This window comes from Achroia grisella, unplaced genomic scaffold, assembly GCF_030625045.1.
Source record: "Achroia grisella isolate CSIRO2021 unplaced genomic scaffold, CSIRO_AGI_Agris_v1 utg841, whole genome shotgun sequence".
Lineage (NCBI taxonomy): Eukaryota > Metazoa > Arthropoda > Insecta > Lepidoptera > Pyralidae > Achroia > Achroia grisella.
The window spans coordinates 2,743,231-2,765,844 of record NW_026713039.1 but is presented as its reverse complement, the minus strand read 5'-3'; the positions used below and the strand labels follow the sequence as shown (position 1 = coordinate 2,765,844).

The 22,614-nt window shown below is 34.3% G+C and overlaps 1 protein-coding gene across 1 annotated transcript in view; it reads right to left on the bottom strand.

Annotated features, from left to right (window-relative positions):
• LOC131852216 (uncharacterized) overlaps window positions 1-22,614 on the bottom strand; it is a 100,823-nt gene that overhangs the window by 11,015 nt on the left and 67,194 nt on the right. The window contains exons 3-7 of the mRNA XM_059202857.1: window positions 7,854-7,943; window positions 6,259-6,407; window positions 5,092-5,204; window positions 1,273-1,481; window positions 576-745 (exon numbers count right to left, since the gene is read on the bottom strand). Of these exons, the coding sequence (XP_059058840.1) occupies window positions 576-745; window positions 1,273-1,481; window positions 5,092-5,204; window positions 6,259-6,407; window positions 7,854-7,943 (731 nt within the window). The remainder of the gene's footprint in view (window positions 1-575; window positions 746-1,272; window positions 1,482-5,091; window positions 5,205-6,258; window positions 6,408-7,853; window positions 7,944-22,614) is intronic.

Sequence of the window (22,614 nt, the reverse complement as noted above, 5' to 3'; positions counted from 1 at the left end):
CTAAACAGACTTCAAAATGGTTCAATCAATACTGAAGTACTATATCAATCCCCTGGTGGTACATCTAAGGTGACAGTCACAGGTGAAAATAAATACTTATGTTACAAGTATATACTTGCACCATACTGTCATTGTTATACCATATCATATGAATATATCCATTAAATTCTTCTTATATCGTCGTTTCGCACTTTAAATTGTATATAAAATACAATCTTTATCTCCCATAGTCCGTAACATTCGTAACTTTATCGTGACAAGTAAAACACCCCAAAATATAACAAATATTTTGTAAATTCATGTTTTACAAACACTTATTTATTACGAGGCGCACAGTAACACATATGTTACGATTTGAAGAAGAGAAACTACTTAATGTATTATACACATACAGTGTAACAAGTGTCTTGTAAATTTATGATTCAAACATATTTTTTACGAATTTCTATCAATATTGCTTGAATAAAATAACACCAACAACCTAACGTACCAAGTATACTGCTTATTCCCCTGACATAAATGTGTACTGTACATTCCCCTGGCGTACAAAATGCTGTACATTCCCCTGTTCTCACCTGTCGCGGCACGGCATGCGCGTCGTGTGCGGAGTGCGCGTGTGTGGCGGCCGAGTGAGCGTGCGTGGGCGTTGAACGCGCCGTGTATAGCGGCTCGTAGTGTCGACAGCTTGCGGCCAGGCGACCGGCAGACAACGGCACACTCGTGTACGACGCCCTGACGTAAACACACACATTTTAATGAATATACCGTCAATACTGTTACACTGGAAGGGGTAGTCGGATGCATTATCAATTATCCACGTGGTACGCTTGACATGTCCAGATTTCGTATGGTTAATTTGTAATCCTGTAATATCACTGCTTGCATCATACAACTGAAACATCTTACAAAGCAGTATCTCAAGTACTTCAGCTGCTTGCCTGCTGAAATAGGTGAGACTGAGATCGTGTAACATGTGTCATGTGTCAACATTGTGCAAAGACTAGAGTTACGGTAAATTATTGTTTAATATTATTATTATATTAATATTTGATGCAACGAAAAAAAGTGGACAAAAAGTGCAGAATGCTAACATTACGCGGTTAACTCTGGAAACTATCATGGTAAATTGCCATTGCCTAGTGCCCCGACAAGAATTCGACTTATGTTGTAAATCGAATATCTTTCATAAAGAAGTTATACATAGTCTTTGCATTTCGTTTCTTGCCGACCCCTAATATATTTTTTTTATAGTTCTGTATTATGTATTAGTTGGTGAACAGTACCTGGGTGTAGGCTCTGGTGGTAACAGTTGGTTGGCGAAGTCGCCGGCGGCGTACCGGCGGTCGGCGAGCTGAGCGGTCAGCGCGACCAACTCACGCTTGGCCACCTCCCGCCGCGCCACGAACTCCAGCAGGGTCAACGCCCGCACCAGATCACGACGGAGTTTGAGCATCTTCTCGTATGATGTTTCATCGTTTTTCCTTAAAAATAAAACAGATATATACAATTAAATAAAGTCTAATTAGGGCCATTCATAAATAGAAATATTCAAATTTGAACCATTTTCGATAACAATTCAAATTAGGTATTTTTATACTAGAGCAACATACAAGTTTCTTGCTTATTCTTCTTGCGATGAATCTGCTTTCCGAATAAGCGGTAGAATCAAAAAACTTGACTATTCAAAAGTGCTTATATTAAGTTTATTTAAATAAAGTAAGAATCAAATGAATAATTATTTTTAACCTAAGGTTAAGCGACGAACGTCAAGTTTTTGTGTAAATTTTTTTCAATACCATCCGAAAGAAAGAAAAGAAATTTATTGTTAATGAATAACATGAAATATATGTATAAAATCAAATAACGTATAAATGTATGTATATTGTAAAAAGTCATGTCATATCACAGAATGTTGTATTCTTCCCATTCCCATGTGACATAATGTCACACTGTCGACACCCCTAAACATTATAGCCAATATGTCGGATTGTCCACTCCAGAAGCACTGGACATCATTGCATCGGACCCAGCGCATCTGGACGTAGACATAGATATATGAATTGAGAGCATATATGTAAATATTATAATTTACTAACATAGTTTATTATATGTCGTTTAATAACCTAAACAGGATGGATATCTGAAATAACTGAATAAATAAAAATTAGATACTAGATATTGTTATATAACCATAGAACAAAATTGAATAATTATGAAACCGAGACTTGGTTACTATACAGAACTACTCAAGTGTGTTCAAATTTGACCGACAACAAAAAAAGGGTTTCAATTTATATTTCTAATTAACTTTCAGGTGAAGGAAACACCAATATCAAACTAAAATGCCTAATTATGGTTACCATAGGAAAGAAATTTAATGATGAAATCCTAACTTTGTTATTACGTGAAGTGTGTTCAAATCTGACCGAAACCAGAAAAAAAAGTATCAATTTATATTTTTAATTAACCCTCAAAAACAAACTAAAAATTAAACTAATAGACGACGGTATTACAACAGTTCAACCTAAAGTTTGTAAGAGACTACACTAGATGGCGCCACACGCCGAATTAGAACAGGCTATAATTTCATTCTGCGAATTGTATTAGTAGTGAGCAGAACAATTTGTACGTCAGAATCAAAATCAAAAACTGAATCATGTAACATATAATTCATAGATTTTTTGTATCACTATACCTACCTGGCTGGTAGGTAAGTGACATTCCAAATAAAAAGTAAATATGTACTTCCGACGGCCTCGGTGGTATAGCGATTTAGCACACCGCACAGTGGGAACCCGCCTAAGAAAGCCATCTCATAAATACTTTTTCTAAAACTCCGTGGATGTAGTTGTATAATACCTCAACTTGTAGCCAAAGAGTTACTCTATCGTTATAAATATGATTCAAATCTCTGACTATTCATTCTTCTTAGAATAGAGCCTCTAAAGTCAAACGGATATGAAAAAAATACAAAAATAATTTTGTAACTTAAATTTGTTTGGTATAAATTTATAGTATCAAAACAATATCAAGTCATATAGTGTGATACCATTTTAGAATGCTTAGAATGTGTACTTTACTATAAAATAAAAATATATCTAGTTTAGTCGAATATTATTTAACTAAAAATCCATATATCGTTATATGTACTATTTTCTTTTCTCAGACTTTCACTTGGAGATTTGACAGTTGCCGAAGCTTGCCGAAGTTCTAAATTTGGTTTAATTTATTAGGAAATATAATTTAATTTCATGGCATAATATTTTTTTTTGCAGTTTCACTGCGTAAAATATTTAAATCGAGTATAATATCATGGTGAGATTTGTTTTTTCTAAGTACGTATATTAAGATTTTCTTCTTTATTTGAGATTCTCTGTCTGAATACTCATAAAAATACTTTTTGCTCAATTATTACTTTATATTTTATCTTTTGCCTTACTTTTATCAACTATTTCACACAGTATTTAGTTCCCATTCCCATACAGACCTATTCTATACCGCATAATGATAAATATTTTTTATCAAGTAATTTTGCACACGTATATGATCATTATTAAGTTTAAAATAGTGTATGTATTTGCATATGAAATAATACAGTTCTTCATAAGCATTTGTCATTAATAAACAATTGTTAATTACTCATCTCGCCCCAATGAGTGAATTCTCGTGTAACAGACGCGACTTAAGTCTCTTATTGATTTAAATAGTGATACAAATTATCTTGATTCTAAAATCTCAAACTATATACGAAATAATTTTTCAAGTCGAATCTTCAGATGCCAATATAGCAAAAATTATCGCAAGTATTCAGAAGTCCTTCATAACTCAGTTTCGTCAACACTATACGCATTTCGTATAGTGTCGAAAGAAATAGAACAGTTTTTAAATAAAATAGCAATTGATAGGATGGTATTTTCACTGTAAATCTAAAAAAAATAAGCTACATTTTATAAGAACCTGATTTATATCCTACTTCGACAGAGAAAAGTCAGTCAAGACCTTCTAAAACGTACGAAGACAGTTCGGGCAAAGAAACGGAAAAACAAGGGAATGTGTTCATCCATCGTGGACTTCATACTGAACTCATATGTACAGGGTTTAAGGGTTTCATCGTTGATATTTTACGAGCATTTTTTTAGCCTACAGATGGTGAAAACTAGAATGAAATGAGCAATCTTAATGAGTAATCTTATTAATGAACCGGCACATATAACAGCATATTCAAAACATTTAGCTCTTAACATTTTCATAAAATTGCTTCTGAACAAGGCACAGTATAAAAATATGAGGAGTTGTTTGATAGCATCACTAGTGACGGAAAGTCAGAAGATTTTTCCATGGCAATTATCATTGTACATTAAAAATCACTGGTCAAATAGATGAGGAATTAATAATTAACATATTATATGTTACTGTGAATATAAATATATAACGTGTGATACGTCACTATATATATTTCTTGCCTCTCGGGCAAAAAATTTCAGAAAGATGCTCAATAAATCACGGTACAAAAATAAACATACATCGCTTATTTCATCATGCAAGACAATGTTCAGAGAAATAGCCACTAACGAAGATATTCTCCTGAATAGCAATAGACGCATTTTTATGATGTCCATATAAACGACCCATACAGCTAACAAGTTTAGAAAACCTTCCAATAAAAAATATTTAACAAATACTTTTTGATGAAGCAAAGGAGCTTTTGAGTGACTTGTAAACCATCTTTATAAGAATTTTTGTTTTTTACGTAGATACTTTTACTTATTTCTGTATAAACTTATTATGACATAAATGTAAGTATACAAATTCTATATTTCTTGTATTCCTACATTATTTATAACTATTAGAAATATTTTTTTACTCATAAAGCATACATTATTTAAAAGTATATATATTTAAGATTATCAGAAAAAAAAATCATGTACATATCTTTATTAATACAGAAGTTATAGATTTATGAGATGAAAATGAGTCAAAGTTCCCAAAAAAGTGCACCGCTTTAATTCCGATGGTCACGTGTTCGATTCCTCGCACGGTACAAACTTGTTCGACGTTTTACTTGTTTGGTATATAGTTTAATATGAATACCTGTTCTTTCTGGTCTGCATTTTCTCAGTCCGCCGCCTGAACGCGAGGTACGGGTTGTTGGACGACTGCCCTGGTCTGCTCTCCGTCTTCACCGTCAATATCAAGGGGTGTTGCTGAAAATTCAAACGGATATATTAGGTAATTATTGTTGATAATAAAAATGAAATATTGTGATGTATTAGATTGTAGTAAACAAGCCGTATACATTCAAATGTGCTTACATTTGCCTCTCTATAAGACCACCAACTAATAAATATTAAAAAAATACTGTTGTGGAGTTTCTTGAACTTAGTAATCACCACGCGGACGATTGTTATATGCCACAATTTAATACAAATAAAATAATAAACTAGTAACAAAATAATAGTGTGTGTACACCTTACAATTATAAATCTAGGTCGCACAGTCAGCTACCAATTCATCAACGTGCAAATTTCGCTGACGATGCAACAACTACATTTGAAATGTATAATTTAATATTAGATTTGTAAGAACCGACCTTATATCACGTAGCTGCCCAAGGTATACATTTTTTAATAAAAAAAAATTGCGCAGGGAACCTATAATATGCTCCTAACGCACGGACAGCGGAAAAGGCTGGAGTCGAAAATGATTGTAAATAATAAAAGGAACCGAGGGGTGACCTGTGGCTAGGGATGAGCGGCATTCATTAGCCTCTGGGTTTCAGATGTGTCGTCTGAGTGTCCAGGGCTTTGCAGTGCTTCTTCACGACCAAAGTAGTCTCCCGTTCACTCAGTGGGAAGTGGACTGTATGGTGTTTTCCCAGTAGGGATGGGTACGGACCAACTTCGAAATTGTATATCACACAGTAAAGATGGGTGGGTGGTAGCCTAGCGTGGGCATGTATAAGCGGGAAATATGTCCGAAGAGTATAACCTTAAATGCCATTACCATGCAATGAACCGACCAAACCAAAGCAACGGTAGGCGGTCCACTCCACGAGTGTACCAGAATGGCAGCCAGTAGAGACAAATTGCGAATTATCGTACGGAAGACATCAACCTCATAATCCACTACATAAAGACTACGACCGTTCTGTCAAGAACATATCGAATGAGCAGAAGATAATAAGATCATAAATTGATGACGGGTCCATCCCGGCTGTTATAATTGGGTAGTTTCTACAAACATCCGTGAGTCACGTACCGTGGTTAGCCGTTTGTTGAGCCAGTAGTCGTACACGGCGGTCACGAGGTCATCGTGCCTCTCCAACAGTAGCTTAGCCTCGCTGAGTGTCACCACTGTCTGGCCAGAGCTCTTTTCGAGTTTGTCCATCATTTGCTCGAACTTCAGCTCTGAAACGTATAGGATATAATGTTAAAGTCTCATGTCACCGTGCTTGTAATAAAATTCCTCCGAAATAGCTTGACTTATGAGCTGAGCTTATCTTAAGTGTATATTCAAGTCTGAGAATACACTTAAGATGGACGTAAACTATTTTTCAGGAAGAGTTTACGTTGTAACCTGTTTACGAATTAAACGGTGAGATATGGCAGTAAAATTACAGGATTCGGAGACATAACACCTTATCTATCTGAGACGGTAAACGCATGAACCTGGATGTATATAGTTCATTAATATTATATGTGTATAGTGGAAAATTTTCCATTACGTGGGCCGTATTCATATACCGTATTCTAACTTCACGCCAGGTCTTATTACTACACCTATTCAGTTTTAAAAATTGATTAAAAATAATAAGCTATGCCGACCCATTTTATAAGGGAATTACTTTGTTCTTATTTATATGATAATATCCTGTACTAAACAAGTCAGTCAACTGGATGCACATGTTTCAAAAATAACCCAGTCGAAAATTGGGTACAATTTAATCGGACCCCATTAGTGCAAGCAATGTGTTCATCCATCGAACGGTGGTACCGTTTCGTTCGTTTGTTTCTGGAACAATTCACTCTACCTACCTTTCTTCCAGATATTTTCAATAAAACACCCCTGACATTATAATTCGAGGGTTTAATGGTCTAGTTTTTTTAGACTACAGATGGTGACAAGCAAGCGCACGGCCCATTTGATGGTAAATGGTTACCTTAGTCATTTAATATCTCGACTTACTACCTACATTTCGAATCTACACAACACCAAAAATATATTTCTACAATACAATTTTTATTTCTATTAACTGTAGTCCCCAAACTAGGTCAGCCCTATATCTTGGGGGCTGGGAGCGCGGATACCAAAAATATGCAGTATGTGCACACCACAGTGACTAATTTACAATTAGATTAATTTATTTATGGCGAACTATTTTATAATTAGAGTACTAAATAATTCAAATACTAGACTCAGTGGTTCAAAGAGATTATTACTATATTATAATCGTTATGTTGGGTGAATATAAATATATATACGTATATGTATTATATATATTTATTAATTTACTTTAATGACCAAAAAAAAAATGGTTGTAAATGGATTACACTTAAATCCTAGATTCGAAAAGTGTAGAGATACACGATTTCGGTTTAGCAATAAATGTAGTCTTGTAAAAAAAATCTGTTTCATCATATATCGCTTATTTCAGCCGCCGGGTTATTTCAAGCCGCGGTTCAAAGTTATTACAGATCCGATATATAGCAGTGAAATTACAGAGTAACAATTGACAACTATCAAAGTCATGACGCAACCTGATGTCCATATAAACGACGATGACAGCTCACCATCAGGTGGGCCGTTAGATTGCCTTCCAAATACATAAAAAGGTATAACAAATTGCAGTGTACCTGTCAGATCAAGGTGCCTCTGCTGCTTCAGCCACCGTTCATCCTCCGAGTCGATGTCGTATTCCGGCGCCTCCTGCTCTTCCCATAACGCTGAAATAGAGAAATTGCACTTTATTACTTTATAATAAACACTTATTTGGAAAGGATAAACGAAAGAAATTATAATAATACAGAAAAAAAAATTCAGTTGTATTTTTTGCCCGTTCTTCTCAACTCAAATACCAGCCAAACTGGACGATAAGGATAGTAATAAAAATATTATTTTCATGCATAAGAGGCACCAAACTTGTTGTATAAATAAATTATTTTGATGTCTAGTTTAAAAGAGATACGTAGAGCAAGAATTTAAATGCCGTTAAAGGGCGCCGTATACGGTCGTACATCGACCAGATAAGCGACGTAATAAAAAAAGGGTCTAATAAAAAATACACGTAATCGACAAATTTGTATCAATACAAATATTATAAATGCGAAAATGTGTCAGTCTGTCTGTTTGTTATCATTTTAAAACTAAACCGCTGAAAGGTTCTTCATTAAATTTGATATGTGGTCGAAGCGGGAGCGAGAGGTATTCCAGTGAAATTCCTCTACAATCTTCCAAAAGATCTTGGCCTGTCTAGAACTGCAGTAAATTCTATACTAGAACATGTCTAAAGCTGCACTAGCAGGCTCCTACCAGGTTTAGTACGGATTGAGAGAAATACGAGCAGTGAAGGTGTGTGTTGCGTGCAGTGAACTTATGTTATAAGGGCTGACCCTTAAATATATTCATCAGGGTCATAAGTGCCGTGAAATTGCATCAGATATATTTCTCTAAATCACGATGGATCCCGGTTCCGACATGGACCCAATCCATTGTTAAAACCAATAAAAGAAGTTCGAACTTAAATAATGAGGACGTACATGACTATTATTTTATTTCTATAAATTACCAAGGCTGACAAAAAAGAGCTTTTAGCTTCGGCTACAATCGATATGCTATAATTGGTTTTTAGCAAATATTTTGTTGTAACATTGGTTTCTTTGTTAAAATGTTGGTTTTGACATGTGTAATATATAAATGTAAGTGTGTGTAATATGTATACAAAAATTAATTCAATTTATAAAAGTAATAACGTAATTTTGCTATTTGAATACATTGAACGAATATTCATATTGTAAGACCTACTTGTAACATTGTATTCTGCAAATAAATAAAATAAAAATAAATAAAATAAAAATTATGATTTATCTCAAAAATGGGGAAGAACTCAAGTATCGAATACTCATACTATAATAATCTTTTATACAAAACATCGCGTCACAATATTAGTTAACATACTCCTGTGAAACAGCTTGACCGATTTTTATGAATTTTTATACGCATATACAGTAGATCTGCGAATCGGTTACTATCTATTTTTCATACCCGAAAGTAATAAGGGTTGTTCATCCCTAACATTTTTACTTTATTTTTGGACAAATTTGTTTTTTTTTATAACTTGGCATTAAAAAATACATATAATCTTAAATATTCACCCTTCTATCTTCAACCCTTATTTTTAGCGATATGCCAAAACAACGTTTGCGGTTTCCGCCGTCTAGTATAATATAATAATAATAATCTCAGGACTATTCACACAGCGCCATCCAGACCCAAGTTAAGCTAGCTAAAGCTTGTGTTATGGGTACTAGATAACTGATACATATACATAGATATTTTTTTGTAAATACATACAAATTATACATAGAAAACACCCAGACCGATACAAACAATCATACACATGAATACAAATGTTTGTGCCGTGCGAGGAATCGAACCCGCGACCATCGGTCGTAAAGCGGTGTGCTAGACCACTAAACCACCGAGGTCGTCGTAATATATAATACTCGACTACTTTTTAACATACTTTATATATTTCATGATGTACATAGTATATGTATACTATATACTTGAAAGACACGCTTGTTAATTAAGATGTTTTCCTGTTGTTTGGGTCGCGTGCGATATATATAGACACTCGACAGCACATACAACTTAACAAGGCAAATGGTAAATTAAATGTATTAGTTTATACAGAACGTTAGCTATAGTTTTACGCCGTCCCTCCGATCGATCCCCGTCCATTTCAAACGGGGATCGAAATTACGATGGCCTGAGTCGAGGTTCGAACTCCTAGCGGTGCGCTCAGACTGAAGTCGTTTCCATCAGATAGGAGTTGGCCTTCACCCGTTATATAAGTCCATCCTTTGGTCCAGTGCAAGCAACGGAAGCCTTCCTATATGAATAATTTTCCCCGTTTTTGCAACATTTTTCACTGATGCTTCGCTTCTACTGGTAGCTGGTAGCGTAGTTCTAGCGTAATATTATATAGCTTGAAGTCATCCTCGACAAATGGACTAACCAACACAAAAATAATTTTTCAATTCGAACAAGTAGTTCCTGAGATTAGCGCGTTCAAAAAAAACAAAGAAACTCTTCAGTTTTATAATATTAATAATATAGTATAGATATATACAATATTAGTATAGCTATACGGGTTAGGTCTCGACTTGATATTGAAAAAAAATCTGTCCAAAACGCGAAAGTTTAAAAGGGATGCGACGTGGTGTCACCCTAATACCCATATTAAAAGCCTATTTAATCCATCCCCTTCAGCCACGCTGACATTTCATTAATCTAATGTTTAGATTAATGAAATGTCTAACCTATGAAGAAAATTCTATAACCGTTAAGTCTTGTAAATACATGAAATATATATAGTTTATATACTGTTTTAAATTTGACGTGGTCATTATTTATATATAAAAATCACGGGCTATTGATTTGTGAGTATGAATGTATGTTATTCTATCACGCAAAAACTACAGAACGGATTTTGATGAGACTTTTCAGTAATATAGATTATGTACCAGAATAACACATAGGCTATATTTTGTATTGAAATTTAATGCGGATGAAGATGCAAGCACAGCTAGTAATAATATTATAAACGCGAAAGTTTGTAAGCATGGATGTTTGTTACTCGTTCACGCAAAAACTACTAAACGGATTTTGATGAAACTTCACAGTAATATAGCTTATACATCAGAATAACATATAGGCTATTAATTTCATGCGGGTGAAACCGTGGGCTATCAGCATTATAATATTAGTATAGATTTTTCCGGAATACTCTAATGCTGTTGGCAGCATCTGGCCATCAGAATAACACATAGACACACTATACACATTATGCACACACTATATTTTTATTGAAATTTAAAGCAGGTGAAACCGCAGGCACAGCTAATATATAAATAAATAGACCACATTTTAGATCTATAGAGTGGAAACTACACCTATATATTCAAACACGCGAAGTTATATTGGGTTTCACGCAATAACTTCGAGAGCTCTCCAGGCACCAACTTCTAATGCGGACCGACGGAGTTTGCTATCTGAGATCGATTTGCAACTTCAATTCAAGATTGCAATCATTTGAATATGTCAGTTTATATAAACTTACGTACTACGAAATATTAGAATAGAATAGAAAATCGTTTATTCAAGCACAGATAACATAATATTTGATTCAAGTAAACTTAATTTAAGCACTTTTGAATAGTCATTACGTTTTTTTAATCTACAGCTATTTCGAAAACCTGTCTCATCACAAGAAAAACGAGCAAGAAATATACACAACAAAATTAAAACAGTCGTAGTGATTAGAGCAGGCCAGTCCCTACAAGCGGCACTCTTTCACTAGTATGACGTATGAGCCAGCCATCACTGCACTCGACCATATTTTAAGGGCGGCTAAAGACCCGGTATATTGATTTATGAGTAAGTGTCAGTCGATTTTTTTGTCTTTATACTTCGATGGTATCGTAACAAATTCAAATTCAAAAATCATTAATTCATATAGGACATTTTAGCCGCTTACCATATTATTTTTTTTCTCTAGGTTCGGTATATAGATCCAATAAAGAACTGACAAGAAACTCAATATATTTTTTTAATCCAGATTTACAATGCATAGGTATTTATATAGTCTATGTCTAACATTAGATGAAAATCCCGAACATGAAAACTATTACTCGTCATTCAAGATCGTTTAGTGATAATAGGCGTAACAAGTTTTGAATTTATTTAAGGGTAATTGATACGGTATACGGTATACAAGCATACGATACATCTGATGGTAAATGGTTACCGAACACTATGGCCGCCTGATACACTAGGGGTGTCATGTGCGCGTTGCCCAACCTAAAGAAACCTTAATATACCCTTCTTGAAAAACTCCATGCTAAAGTCTTATCTTTATTCACCTACAGTTGCTCATGACTTCGTCTGTTTTTACTTAATAGATAGCCTATCCTCGTAATACAATCTGTCTTCGTGTCAAACATGTAGATGCGTTCAGACATTTAGTCGTTAAAAAGTTAACAAAAAGGTAAAGGTAAAGCTAATTATATTAATACGAAAATTTATAAACTTAGTATGTTCTTTAGCAGTATAAATCCACGAAACAAAAAATAATAACAGCCAGGGTTAGCATATATTATTGTGCACGACTGTACCAACTCAACAAATTATTCTTTATTGTACTCTCGAAAACAAATGATGCAACCAGTAAATAAAACAATCCCATTACTAACAAAGTAAAGACTAGAATAGTAAGCATTCCGCGCACATGTGATTTGAGAAACTCGGACATGAACCGACGATAAATCTCAAGATATCAGAGCGCAGACTTTATAATTAAATAACTAATCTAATACCTGTCTATTTATTACCTTTTCACCACAAAACGGATCTAAACGAAATTTTATATTAAGATAGATATCATAGAATATAAAAATATTAACACAAAAACTTGACTTGCATAATGTGAATGATGTACACGAATAAAAAAATCTTCATTTGATGCTATTACGAGAAAAACTATATCGTATGTATCTTTTTACCTAAAAAAATATCTACTAATCTAGAGGGATGACTGTATGTATAAAAATGTTATATATAGTATATTTGTATATTCGAAACAAACTAAAAAATACTTTAATAAATTTAAAAACTCTTACACTTATAGAAACATACACATTAACTGCGTCACATGGGAATCTGTATAAATATTACGAGCCTAGTAATAGGCTCGTATTTAACGCAGGCAGTGCCGTGAGATACGACTAGTATTAAATATTTTTAAACATGTGATGCTTATTACATATTCAACTAGCTGTGTGAATGATGAGTGTTCAAAATATTTATACGGAATCCTTGGAAAATAATCTGGTGCTTCTAGACCATGTATTGAGTGCGTAAGTGTTAGTTTATTTTGATGGAAACTTATTTGGAACGGCTACATTCACAGATTATCTAAAAATAAATTTATACTAAAGAACATAAAGCAGAAAATAAGAGCTAGGACAGTCACATTTAGAGTATTTACATAAAAAAACAAAACAAAGTTATAATTGTAATGTTATACCTATATACATAATTATAATTTAGTTTTTCCTTAAATATGAAATCGTTCGTATATACAAAAATATAAATAAAATCCATTTTTATTTAAAATTAATATATATTATTTGTATAAACTGCTTTTTCTTTACACACGTCTATATGCTTCCCAAACGTTGGTTAAAGAATAAAAATAGCACAAAGATTTATTATTTAGAAACAAATAAATTTAAACTACGATATAACTTTAGACACGTAATCTCGTGTACGGCCGTCAGTCTAGGTACAACGTCTGCTGATTCGATTACGCAGGCCCCGTCAGCTGTGTGCCGCGCTCGGCCTTCGCGGTCCGGCCCGCCTCGCCGCCCAGTCCGCCGGCGGAGGCCGACCGGGGTACATGTACTGAGCAAGTAATCACTACGTTATAAGTATCTACTCTAAATTGGCGAAACTATTTTAAAAAAATAGACTTTGATGGTAACAAATTAAAGTAGATTTTGATTACAAAATTCAAGTCAAAATTAGCTTCCTATTACGTACATTAGGAAACCGACTTTAATGTTGATAAATTAATGTCGATTCCACACATTTGTTTTTATATAGGCAGTTTCGAGGGACTGTATATATAATCTGGGTGATATACGTATAAAAACTATTAAACGATAATTTGCTCAATTTTCAAACGACTGCAATATAGAGATTCTAAATTGGACTTCTTTCTGCATGTCAGATATCCCCGCTTATTCTGCAGCTAAATCGATGTTTCTTTTTGCAAACAATAGAGTTTACTGCAGGAATAACTCTGCAAAGCCTAAAGTAAGATTGGCAGCCCTGCTATACCAAGCGTACGAGTATTCTAGTACAAATACTTTAGATTAAATTGTTAACATAGATATTCCTAATTTTCACTTCCTCTATTCATCTAAAGGTAGTCTGAATTCTACTTAGCGATAAGACTGCCTCTTGTATTAGTTCATTTATATTTCTAATTTTTTGTTGTCCTGTAATGTGTGCCAATTAAAGAGTATAAATAATGAAAAAATAAAATAAATATATTTTCAGATATTTTTTTATTTTTTATTAGATACTTTTAAATATTTTTTTTTGCAACTGTGTACGATATTGTGGCCTATGAAAATCGGTCAATATAAAATGATGTTCGGTGTTAGAGCCAAAAGAAGTAAGTAATACGAGATTTATCAGATTTTTTATAAAATCAAGTTGGTCTGTGGAAGAATATTTTATAATTTATTTCCGCGAATTTGGATCCAATTTGGATGATTCAAATTTCAAAATAATTTATTCATGTAGGATATTTTAGCCTCTTATGAAGGCAATTTATATTATGTTTTTCCCTACGTGTACTTGAGGCTATAAATTCAGTCAAGGTACACAAGGTACAAGGTAACTCAACAGAATACATTTTTTAAAAGTCTATCTTAACATATTTAGAGGTGTAGGTCTAACATTAGATTGAAAATTCTGTACAGGAACGACTATTGCCATGCACGATTGTTATTTAAGTAATTGTTTAATGAGTAGTTTGTTTGTGGTTTTGCATAGTGTTTTAACATACGTTTAAATGTACGAAACGGTTACTTACTGTTTTTATTATAGTATTTCTTCTATGTGCACATTAAATTTGTTATTATAATTATTGTCATGTTGTCTCATTTGCTCAGCTTATGCTGGGTTTTAAGCTTTGTGGAGTATATTATTACTAGCTATGCTCGCGAGTTTGTTCGCGCAGCGCACGCAACGGAAACCTTCAAATATTAATTTTTCCCCGTTTTTGCAACATTTTTCACTGATAATTCGCTTCTCTTGATCGTAGCGTAATGTTACATAGCTCGAAAATGGACTATCCAACACATAAATAATGGAGGGAAGGGGATTGCTAGTAATGTGGAGTGATAACCCCATTGCTAGCAATGTACCTTGTCAGGTCGACCTCCACGCGGTTCCCCCTGGAAACCATCGTGTTAAATTCCTGGTGAATTTATCACGACGGGCTAACTGACCTGACCTCATGCTCATCTTATCATCCTCCACTGTTGGCCCGCCAGCGTAAACCGTTAGCGCAGGTGGGTGCCACATTTCATTATCATCCACAAAAAAAAACACATAAATAATTTTTCAGCGCGTTTTCAACTTTTTCAAACAAAAAAAACTCTTCAGCTTTTATAATATTAGTATAGATTATTATTAACTCCTGTCCTGTTGTATATCCTATACTAGTATAGCGTTAAACATTTCAATCCAGCGTCATTTACTTCCTTGTTGGTCCAATACTGATTACATGACGACAGAAATCTGTTATTTCCTGTGTAACAAGGACTAGGTACGGTTGAGGAAAATCCTCAATTATAATATTGTGATTCGTGTCTCGGCGTTTTCCCTTATTAAATTCTTTGTTCCAACGAAAACATTTGGCTTACGGTTAGCATTACACCGTAGCTAGACTTACGACTACAATATACGTGAACATTATTTATTATGTTTTATTAAAACATACGTAAATAAATAACCCTGGACGATTAACACAGCGCCATCTAGTCCCACGGTAAGCAGAGCTTGTGTACGGGACTAGACAAGTGATATTTTTTTTGTAATTACATACAAACCATACATAAAAAACACCCAGACCGATACAAACAATCATATTCATCAATACAAATGTTTACACTGTGCAAGGAATCGAACCCGCACCATTGGAAGTAAAGCGGTGTGCTCAACCGCTAGACCACCGTGGCCGTCAAGTATGTAGTCGTATACTTAGTATAAAAACATGGTACCAGCTTATTTTAACTATTATATTGTATTTTTTTTAATTAATTGAATATATATAATAATACCTCAGTCTTACCAATTATTGTCGCCAAACATTTTGCTTTGTAAGCTGTGTTTAGGTTGTAAGGCGCAATTTGGCAGTAAAATAACAGGTCAAGTCCAGAGTCATTTTTTTTCGGACTACTCTAATGTTATTGGATACTGCTGGCATTTACAGCTTCTATAGGGGCGGGGCTGACAGGGGCGAGTGCAGATGGTACTACAAACCCGCGGAAGAACTCCTGCCTGACGGATACGACTTTAGCCTGAGGGCACCGCTAGGGATTTGAACCTCAGCTCAGGCCGTTATAATTTCGATTCTTGTTTGAATTGGACGGGGAATCGATCAGGGTCAAAAGGCATGACAAATTTCTTTATAACTCAACTGGAAATAGAAGGTATAACCATTATCAACATTCCTATCAGTATTAAATCATTGTAATGTTTAGTCATATACTATACTAGTTACAATATGACATTGATGATTCACCCAGCAGACAGGCGACAGAGAAAACCTAATCGATTCACGCTTGTTTTGTTTTTAAATTTTCGACCAAATGCCGTGATGTATCACAGTATAACTGCGTTTCATTTTGTTTTCATCCACCGACGCAAAAACAGGTGTATGATAAATTCGAGTGTTTGTATGGGCGCGGCGTCTGTAGATTCCGAGATCGAAGTACGCTTTCGAGAACACTTATTTTCCGTTTCATAAAATTTCATACTCGTAAACGGGTGCTGCTTGTAAGGGACTGATCTGCTCTGATAACTACGACTGATATATTTTATTACTCGAGTGACTATTTATTTATGTCAACTTTGCTATTTCGCAATTTGTATTGAAACAAAATTATTAAACACACAAGATTTAATGCTCATTCCTCTTGTGAGGAATCTGCAGTCCAAAATGGTTATAGAATAAAAAAAATACTATTCAATAGTGCTTACATTAAATAATTTTAAGTAACGATTATTTCTATCAACAATTTCAGGAAAGGCAACACTTTAATAGTACCACAGTTACATAATGACGTGATATCTCTGGTGCGGTTCATGTATATAGGCAATGGTATCCACTTACCATCAAATGGGTAATCAGGTTCGATTACATAAAAAAAAATCCGACAGTCTCCAAAAAATCCAATAATAGAAATAAAAAATTCTCAAATAAGTACGGGCATATAAAATGTTGCATTGACAACGTATCTACATTTGGCAACGTCTCTGCCTACCCCATCAGACATAACATCGTAAATATAACTACTCGTATAGACTTTATTGTGACAAAACAACCGTGAAACACAAGGTCATGGTTATTAAACATGATGTAGGATCAAATTGATGTCAAATCGATGTGTCAAGTCGCAATTCTTGTGCAATCTATGTACCATACATATACATATATTTACATTTTATTATAATATTAACTTCTGCTCACGTGACGTCAGTATACAGTAGAAATAATTTACTACCACACACATATATATATACAGAGATTAAAACCATATGTAACCATACCCAATGTGTATAAAACAGAACAATAAAATTATACATATAAACATTAATTTCAGTACTTCCCATAATTTTTTTTATTCTACTATTCATTCTGAAAGCAGTCTCAACACGCCGAAAGAAAAAAGAAACTATTCACAAGATCAAGCAAGACACTTGCGTGTTGCTCTTTTAATTAAATGTCCGACTTTACTCATTAAACATTGTTCAGCATATATAGTAACTAACTGACAGATGCAACATCGTCTGCTCTCAAAAATACACTTAATATACATACTTACACTAACGAACTATTGTAGGGTATGGTAGATAGGCGTAGTCTTCCTTTTATTTCAATAACGCAAACGAAGTCGTGGATAACTACTAGTCATCCAAGTATTAAGTCAAGAAATATGTACAAAGTACGTATTTACATTACATTATAATATCTAATATTGTTGAGCATAACGATGGCTGGCTCATCCGTCATACTCGTGAACGGGCACTGTGGAGACTGGTCTGTTTATCCAAACCAGAACATTATACAAAGGAAACAAAGGTATGTTTTATATATATTTGAAGATCAATAGATGTTGGTAGAAAATACACAGTTTCAAATAAAACAACTGATACAAACGAACTAATATAAGTAAATCACCATTTTCAAGGCTAGTTAAAAATAAACGGACAGATTTGGTTCACTCACTCATTAATAGGTCAATTGCCGCATTTTATACTATTAAATACTTTGACGGCCTCTGTGGTCTAGCGGTATAGCACGCTGCTTTACTTACGATGGTCGCGGGTTCGATTTCTCAAACGGTATAAACATTTGTATTAATGATATAATGGGATAACGGCAAGGCAATGATGACTCTCATCGTGTATACTAATCATTCAATCAGTAATACATTGAATGTGGTAAACCATTTATTTACTTAACTGGAATTGCAAAGAAAATGACGTCACACCTGATGGTAAGTTGTCATCACCTAAATACATCTACAGCACCATAGACCTCATCATATCACTCACCTGGTACTACACATGCGTTCCCATTTCAGAGGACATTGTCGACTATATACGGACTAGAAGTAACCTGACATTGTGGGGGAATGCAGCTGGAATCAAGTCATAAGACGAGTTTCAAGGTTTGTGGCCCGAGTTCCCACCAACATGCTGCCCACCATCATGAAGGAGGACTACTGGCCGAAGGGGTGTGGTGTATCGGTGCTACTGTGGCAGATTACCACTTATATTTACACAGACAATTTATATTTCTTTTCTTATAATTATATTATTCGTATGTATGTTAGTCTTTAAGGTATTTATATAATATGGGCCATTAGCTGCTTGAATTAAATAAATATCATGTACAAGTTCAGTGCCTTATCTAGACTCAACTAGACTTCAACCGAATTATCAAACAAAGCTTGTAAAATTGAGGTTATAGATGAAGCTGCATGGCGATTGAAATAGGTGACATTACCTTCGTGTACCCACGCATATTATTTGAAACTCTACTACCACTTATCAGATTGCCCGTCAGTTTGTTTACAGTCAGTTATAAAAAAAACTATAATTTAACCTACACGAACAATGTACGACGTCACAAATCACTATTGCCTTCAACAAATAAAACTCTACAACAAACGTCGATTCGCCACGATGTTCATAGAGTTATTGAACCCGACGTCAATTTGGTGGAAACACGAAAATATTTGCATCTCGCCACCGCTAATGAGTTATGAACTCGCGGATGAGATCAGACACCTACACGATAAAAAAAAGTTTTTGTGACGTGTGGGGAAAAAAATAATGTTTTCAGACCCTGGTGACGAGAATACATCACTAATCTATATTATCATCCTCACTAATATTAAAAAGAGGGATGTGTTTAAAGGAATTTTTTCGTCAATGTCATCCCTATTATTCCCTTGCTATAGAGGATAGGGGTGTGAGATTGAGTGTATGGTTATTTTAGGTGAAAAACAATAAAAACGAGGTAAGAATCCTTCATCAGAGGCGAATGCAGGTTTCATATGCTTAACCCGCTAGATCCTTTGATATGTAGATAGATTGTAATACGAGTATGGACATTCTTACTAATATTATAAATGTGAAAGTAGATTTTTGTTACGCTTTCACGCAAAAACTACTGAACCGATCGTCATAAAATTTTGTACACATGTTCTTGAAGGTATTAGAATGAACCTAAAATACTTTTTATTAAAAATAGTTTTTATTCAATGGGAATGAAGTCGCGGGTAAAAACTAGTAGGCTATATATTCTCATAAACGCATACGAAGTGACGGATAGCAACTAGCGTTGTAATGTAATGTACTTATCATTATATAATATAAAACAAAGTAGCTGTTGCTGTCTGTCCGTCCCTATGTATGCCTAAATCTTTAAAACTACGCAACGGATTTTGATGCGGTTTTTTTTAATAGATAGAGTGATTCAAGAGGAAGGTTTATATATATAATACATGTACACCCGTGCGAAGCGAGTAGCTAGTCTCTATCCACCCAAAAATACACTGGACGAAATTGCTTAGCGATAAAACCGTCAATTGTATCAGTTAATGTATGTATATTTACTAATTTAATTATTTTCTGTATTTGGTGCAATAAAGAGTATATCAAATCAATCAAATCAAATTAAGATATCTTTATTCATGTATCATTTCTATTACGTACTCTTATGATATGTCAAATCAGCCATCAGTTCAGAGTGCTTTCGATTATATTTCGGTTATAAAGAACTGCCAAGTAACTCAGCTCTTATTATTTTTAAATGAGCTTGAACATATACAAAAATACAGATATTTAAATTTAAGTTAGGGATATAAGACTGACCACCAGCATATGCTATTGCAATTTGACCAAACGTAAATAGTTTAATCAGTGACTGTAACCCAGACCAGTCCCACAAGCAGCACCCGTTCACGAGTATGACGTATGAGATATAAATAAATATACTAGTAGTACCGAATCCATATATTATGTAGTCGATACGCAGTACAATACTGTAAATATACGACCTCACTGACATGGAAAACTAAAGTCTAGAGGCAACATACATACATCAACGTGTCTACATCTAGATTTTCGCGTTTTGAATCCTAAATATGTCATTGTTTGCGAAACCGGTTTCAGTCTTTTATATATATATATACCTTTTTATATGGCTTTTTATTAGGCATGCCATGTATTTTAATTAATATGGAAATGCAAATACAGAACTTATATCTATTGGAATAAGGTCCAAATTGGCTATTTACAAACTTTAACTTAGTATAAGGCTATACCGCCCGCCTATTCCTAAGTGTGGATTGCTGTAGACGACATTAAAGCCGGTACTACACTATTGTCCAACAGTGAAACTGTTCTTCTCCACTTCTGTAGAGAGTTGGTGAATGTTGCACTACGTTGAATTGTACAAACTTCACAGACTTGGCGAACTATTACAAACAGGCTTCTTGCATATCAGATCTATAAGGCCTTATCATCATCATCTGCTTCTTCCTTATCCCATTTATTTGAGGTCGGCGTATTAGGTTCTTCTCTTCCTTATATCTACCTATATATATCTACATATCAGGTCGATCGCATCGGGGAACTGTTGGTTCAACTTCCTTAAAAAAAACACTGCAAGACGATGACAGTGACCTTTACTGTTTTCAGAAATTTAGACAAGGTAGATTTTGTAACATCTGTATTGAAACCCCAGTCACTCGAATTATAGCCACCAAGTAACTTAAGTTTTGTAAGCTGAGCTTCGGTTGAAGGGTGAGGCAAGGCAGTAAGTTACAGAATATCCGGAATAATTTTTAAAACGTATCAAAATTATTATTATACCGAATGATAATAATTATATTTACATAGTATAACAAAAGTCGCCTCCGCATTCTGTTCGCCTATATCTATCTAAATTACGCAACAGATTTTAATACAGTTTTCAGTAATAGATACGAGTGATTTAGGAAGGAAGGTGTATAACACATGCGTGTTATAGTATAGAACAAAACAAACTGAGACAACTGAGAAATTAAAATATTTATAGACGGGTCGCTACATTAATCTTATATATAAAATTCTCGTGTCACAGTTTTCGTTCCCATACTCCTCCGACGGCTTGACCGATTCTCATGAAATTTTGTGAGCATATTGAGTAGGTCTGAGAATCGGTCAACGTCTATTTTTCATCCCCCTAAATGATAGGGGTAGTCCACCCCTAAATTTTTTTTTTTTTTCTAATTTAGACAAAATTTTTTGTGTCTATTTTTTTATGATACAACATACAAAAATACATACAATCCTAAATTTTCACCCTTCTATCATCAACCCCTATTTTTTTATAGCGTTATTAATTTATATGGCAAAAAGAACGTTTGCCGGGACAGCTAGTATACTATAAAAAAGCATTTCAGTATCATAAAAAATATACAATAAAATACAGTAAAAATTACATAGTTTTCATAAACGATGTACTTGTATTTCGTGCGTCTGTCACCCGCGCAATGATATAACGCGCGGAGTATAGTCATGACGTAAGCACAGCCTAACCTTAGAAAAGGATTTACTTCTATTATTCAATACACTTGGCCCGTTGGTCTGTATTGCGGTACTATTGAAGTAAAATCAATATTTTACTCGTACAAATCCTACTAACCGGCATGATTTTGCGACTTTATATATTTCCACTTATAGAAGGAAAGACGGAGAGGGAAAGACCGAGGCACAGCTACATCAAGCGAATTAAACACAACATTGGAGTCGTGTCAACATTTAAAGAGCTTGATGGAAGATTGTGGAAAGTGGCAAGAGCTCCACCGAGTGTGGTTCTTAAATCTATATATATAAAAATGAATTGCTATTCGTTAGTCTCGCTAAAACTCGAGAATGGCTGAACCGATTTGGCTAATTTTAGTCTTGAAATATTCGTGGAAGTCCAAGGAAGTTATACGGTGAGAAAATATGGAAAAATTAAATTTAGATTATTGATGT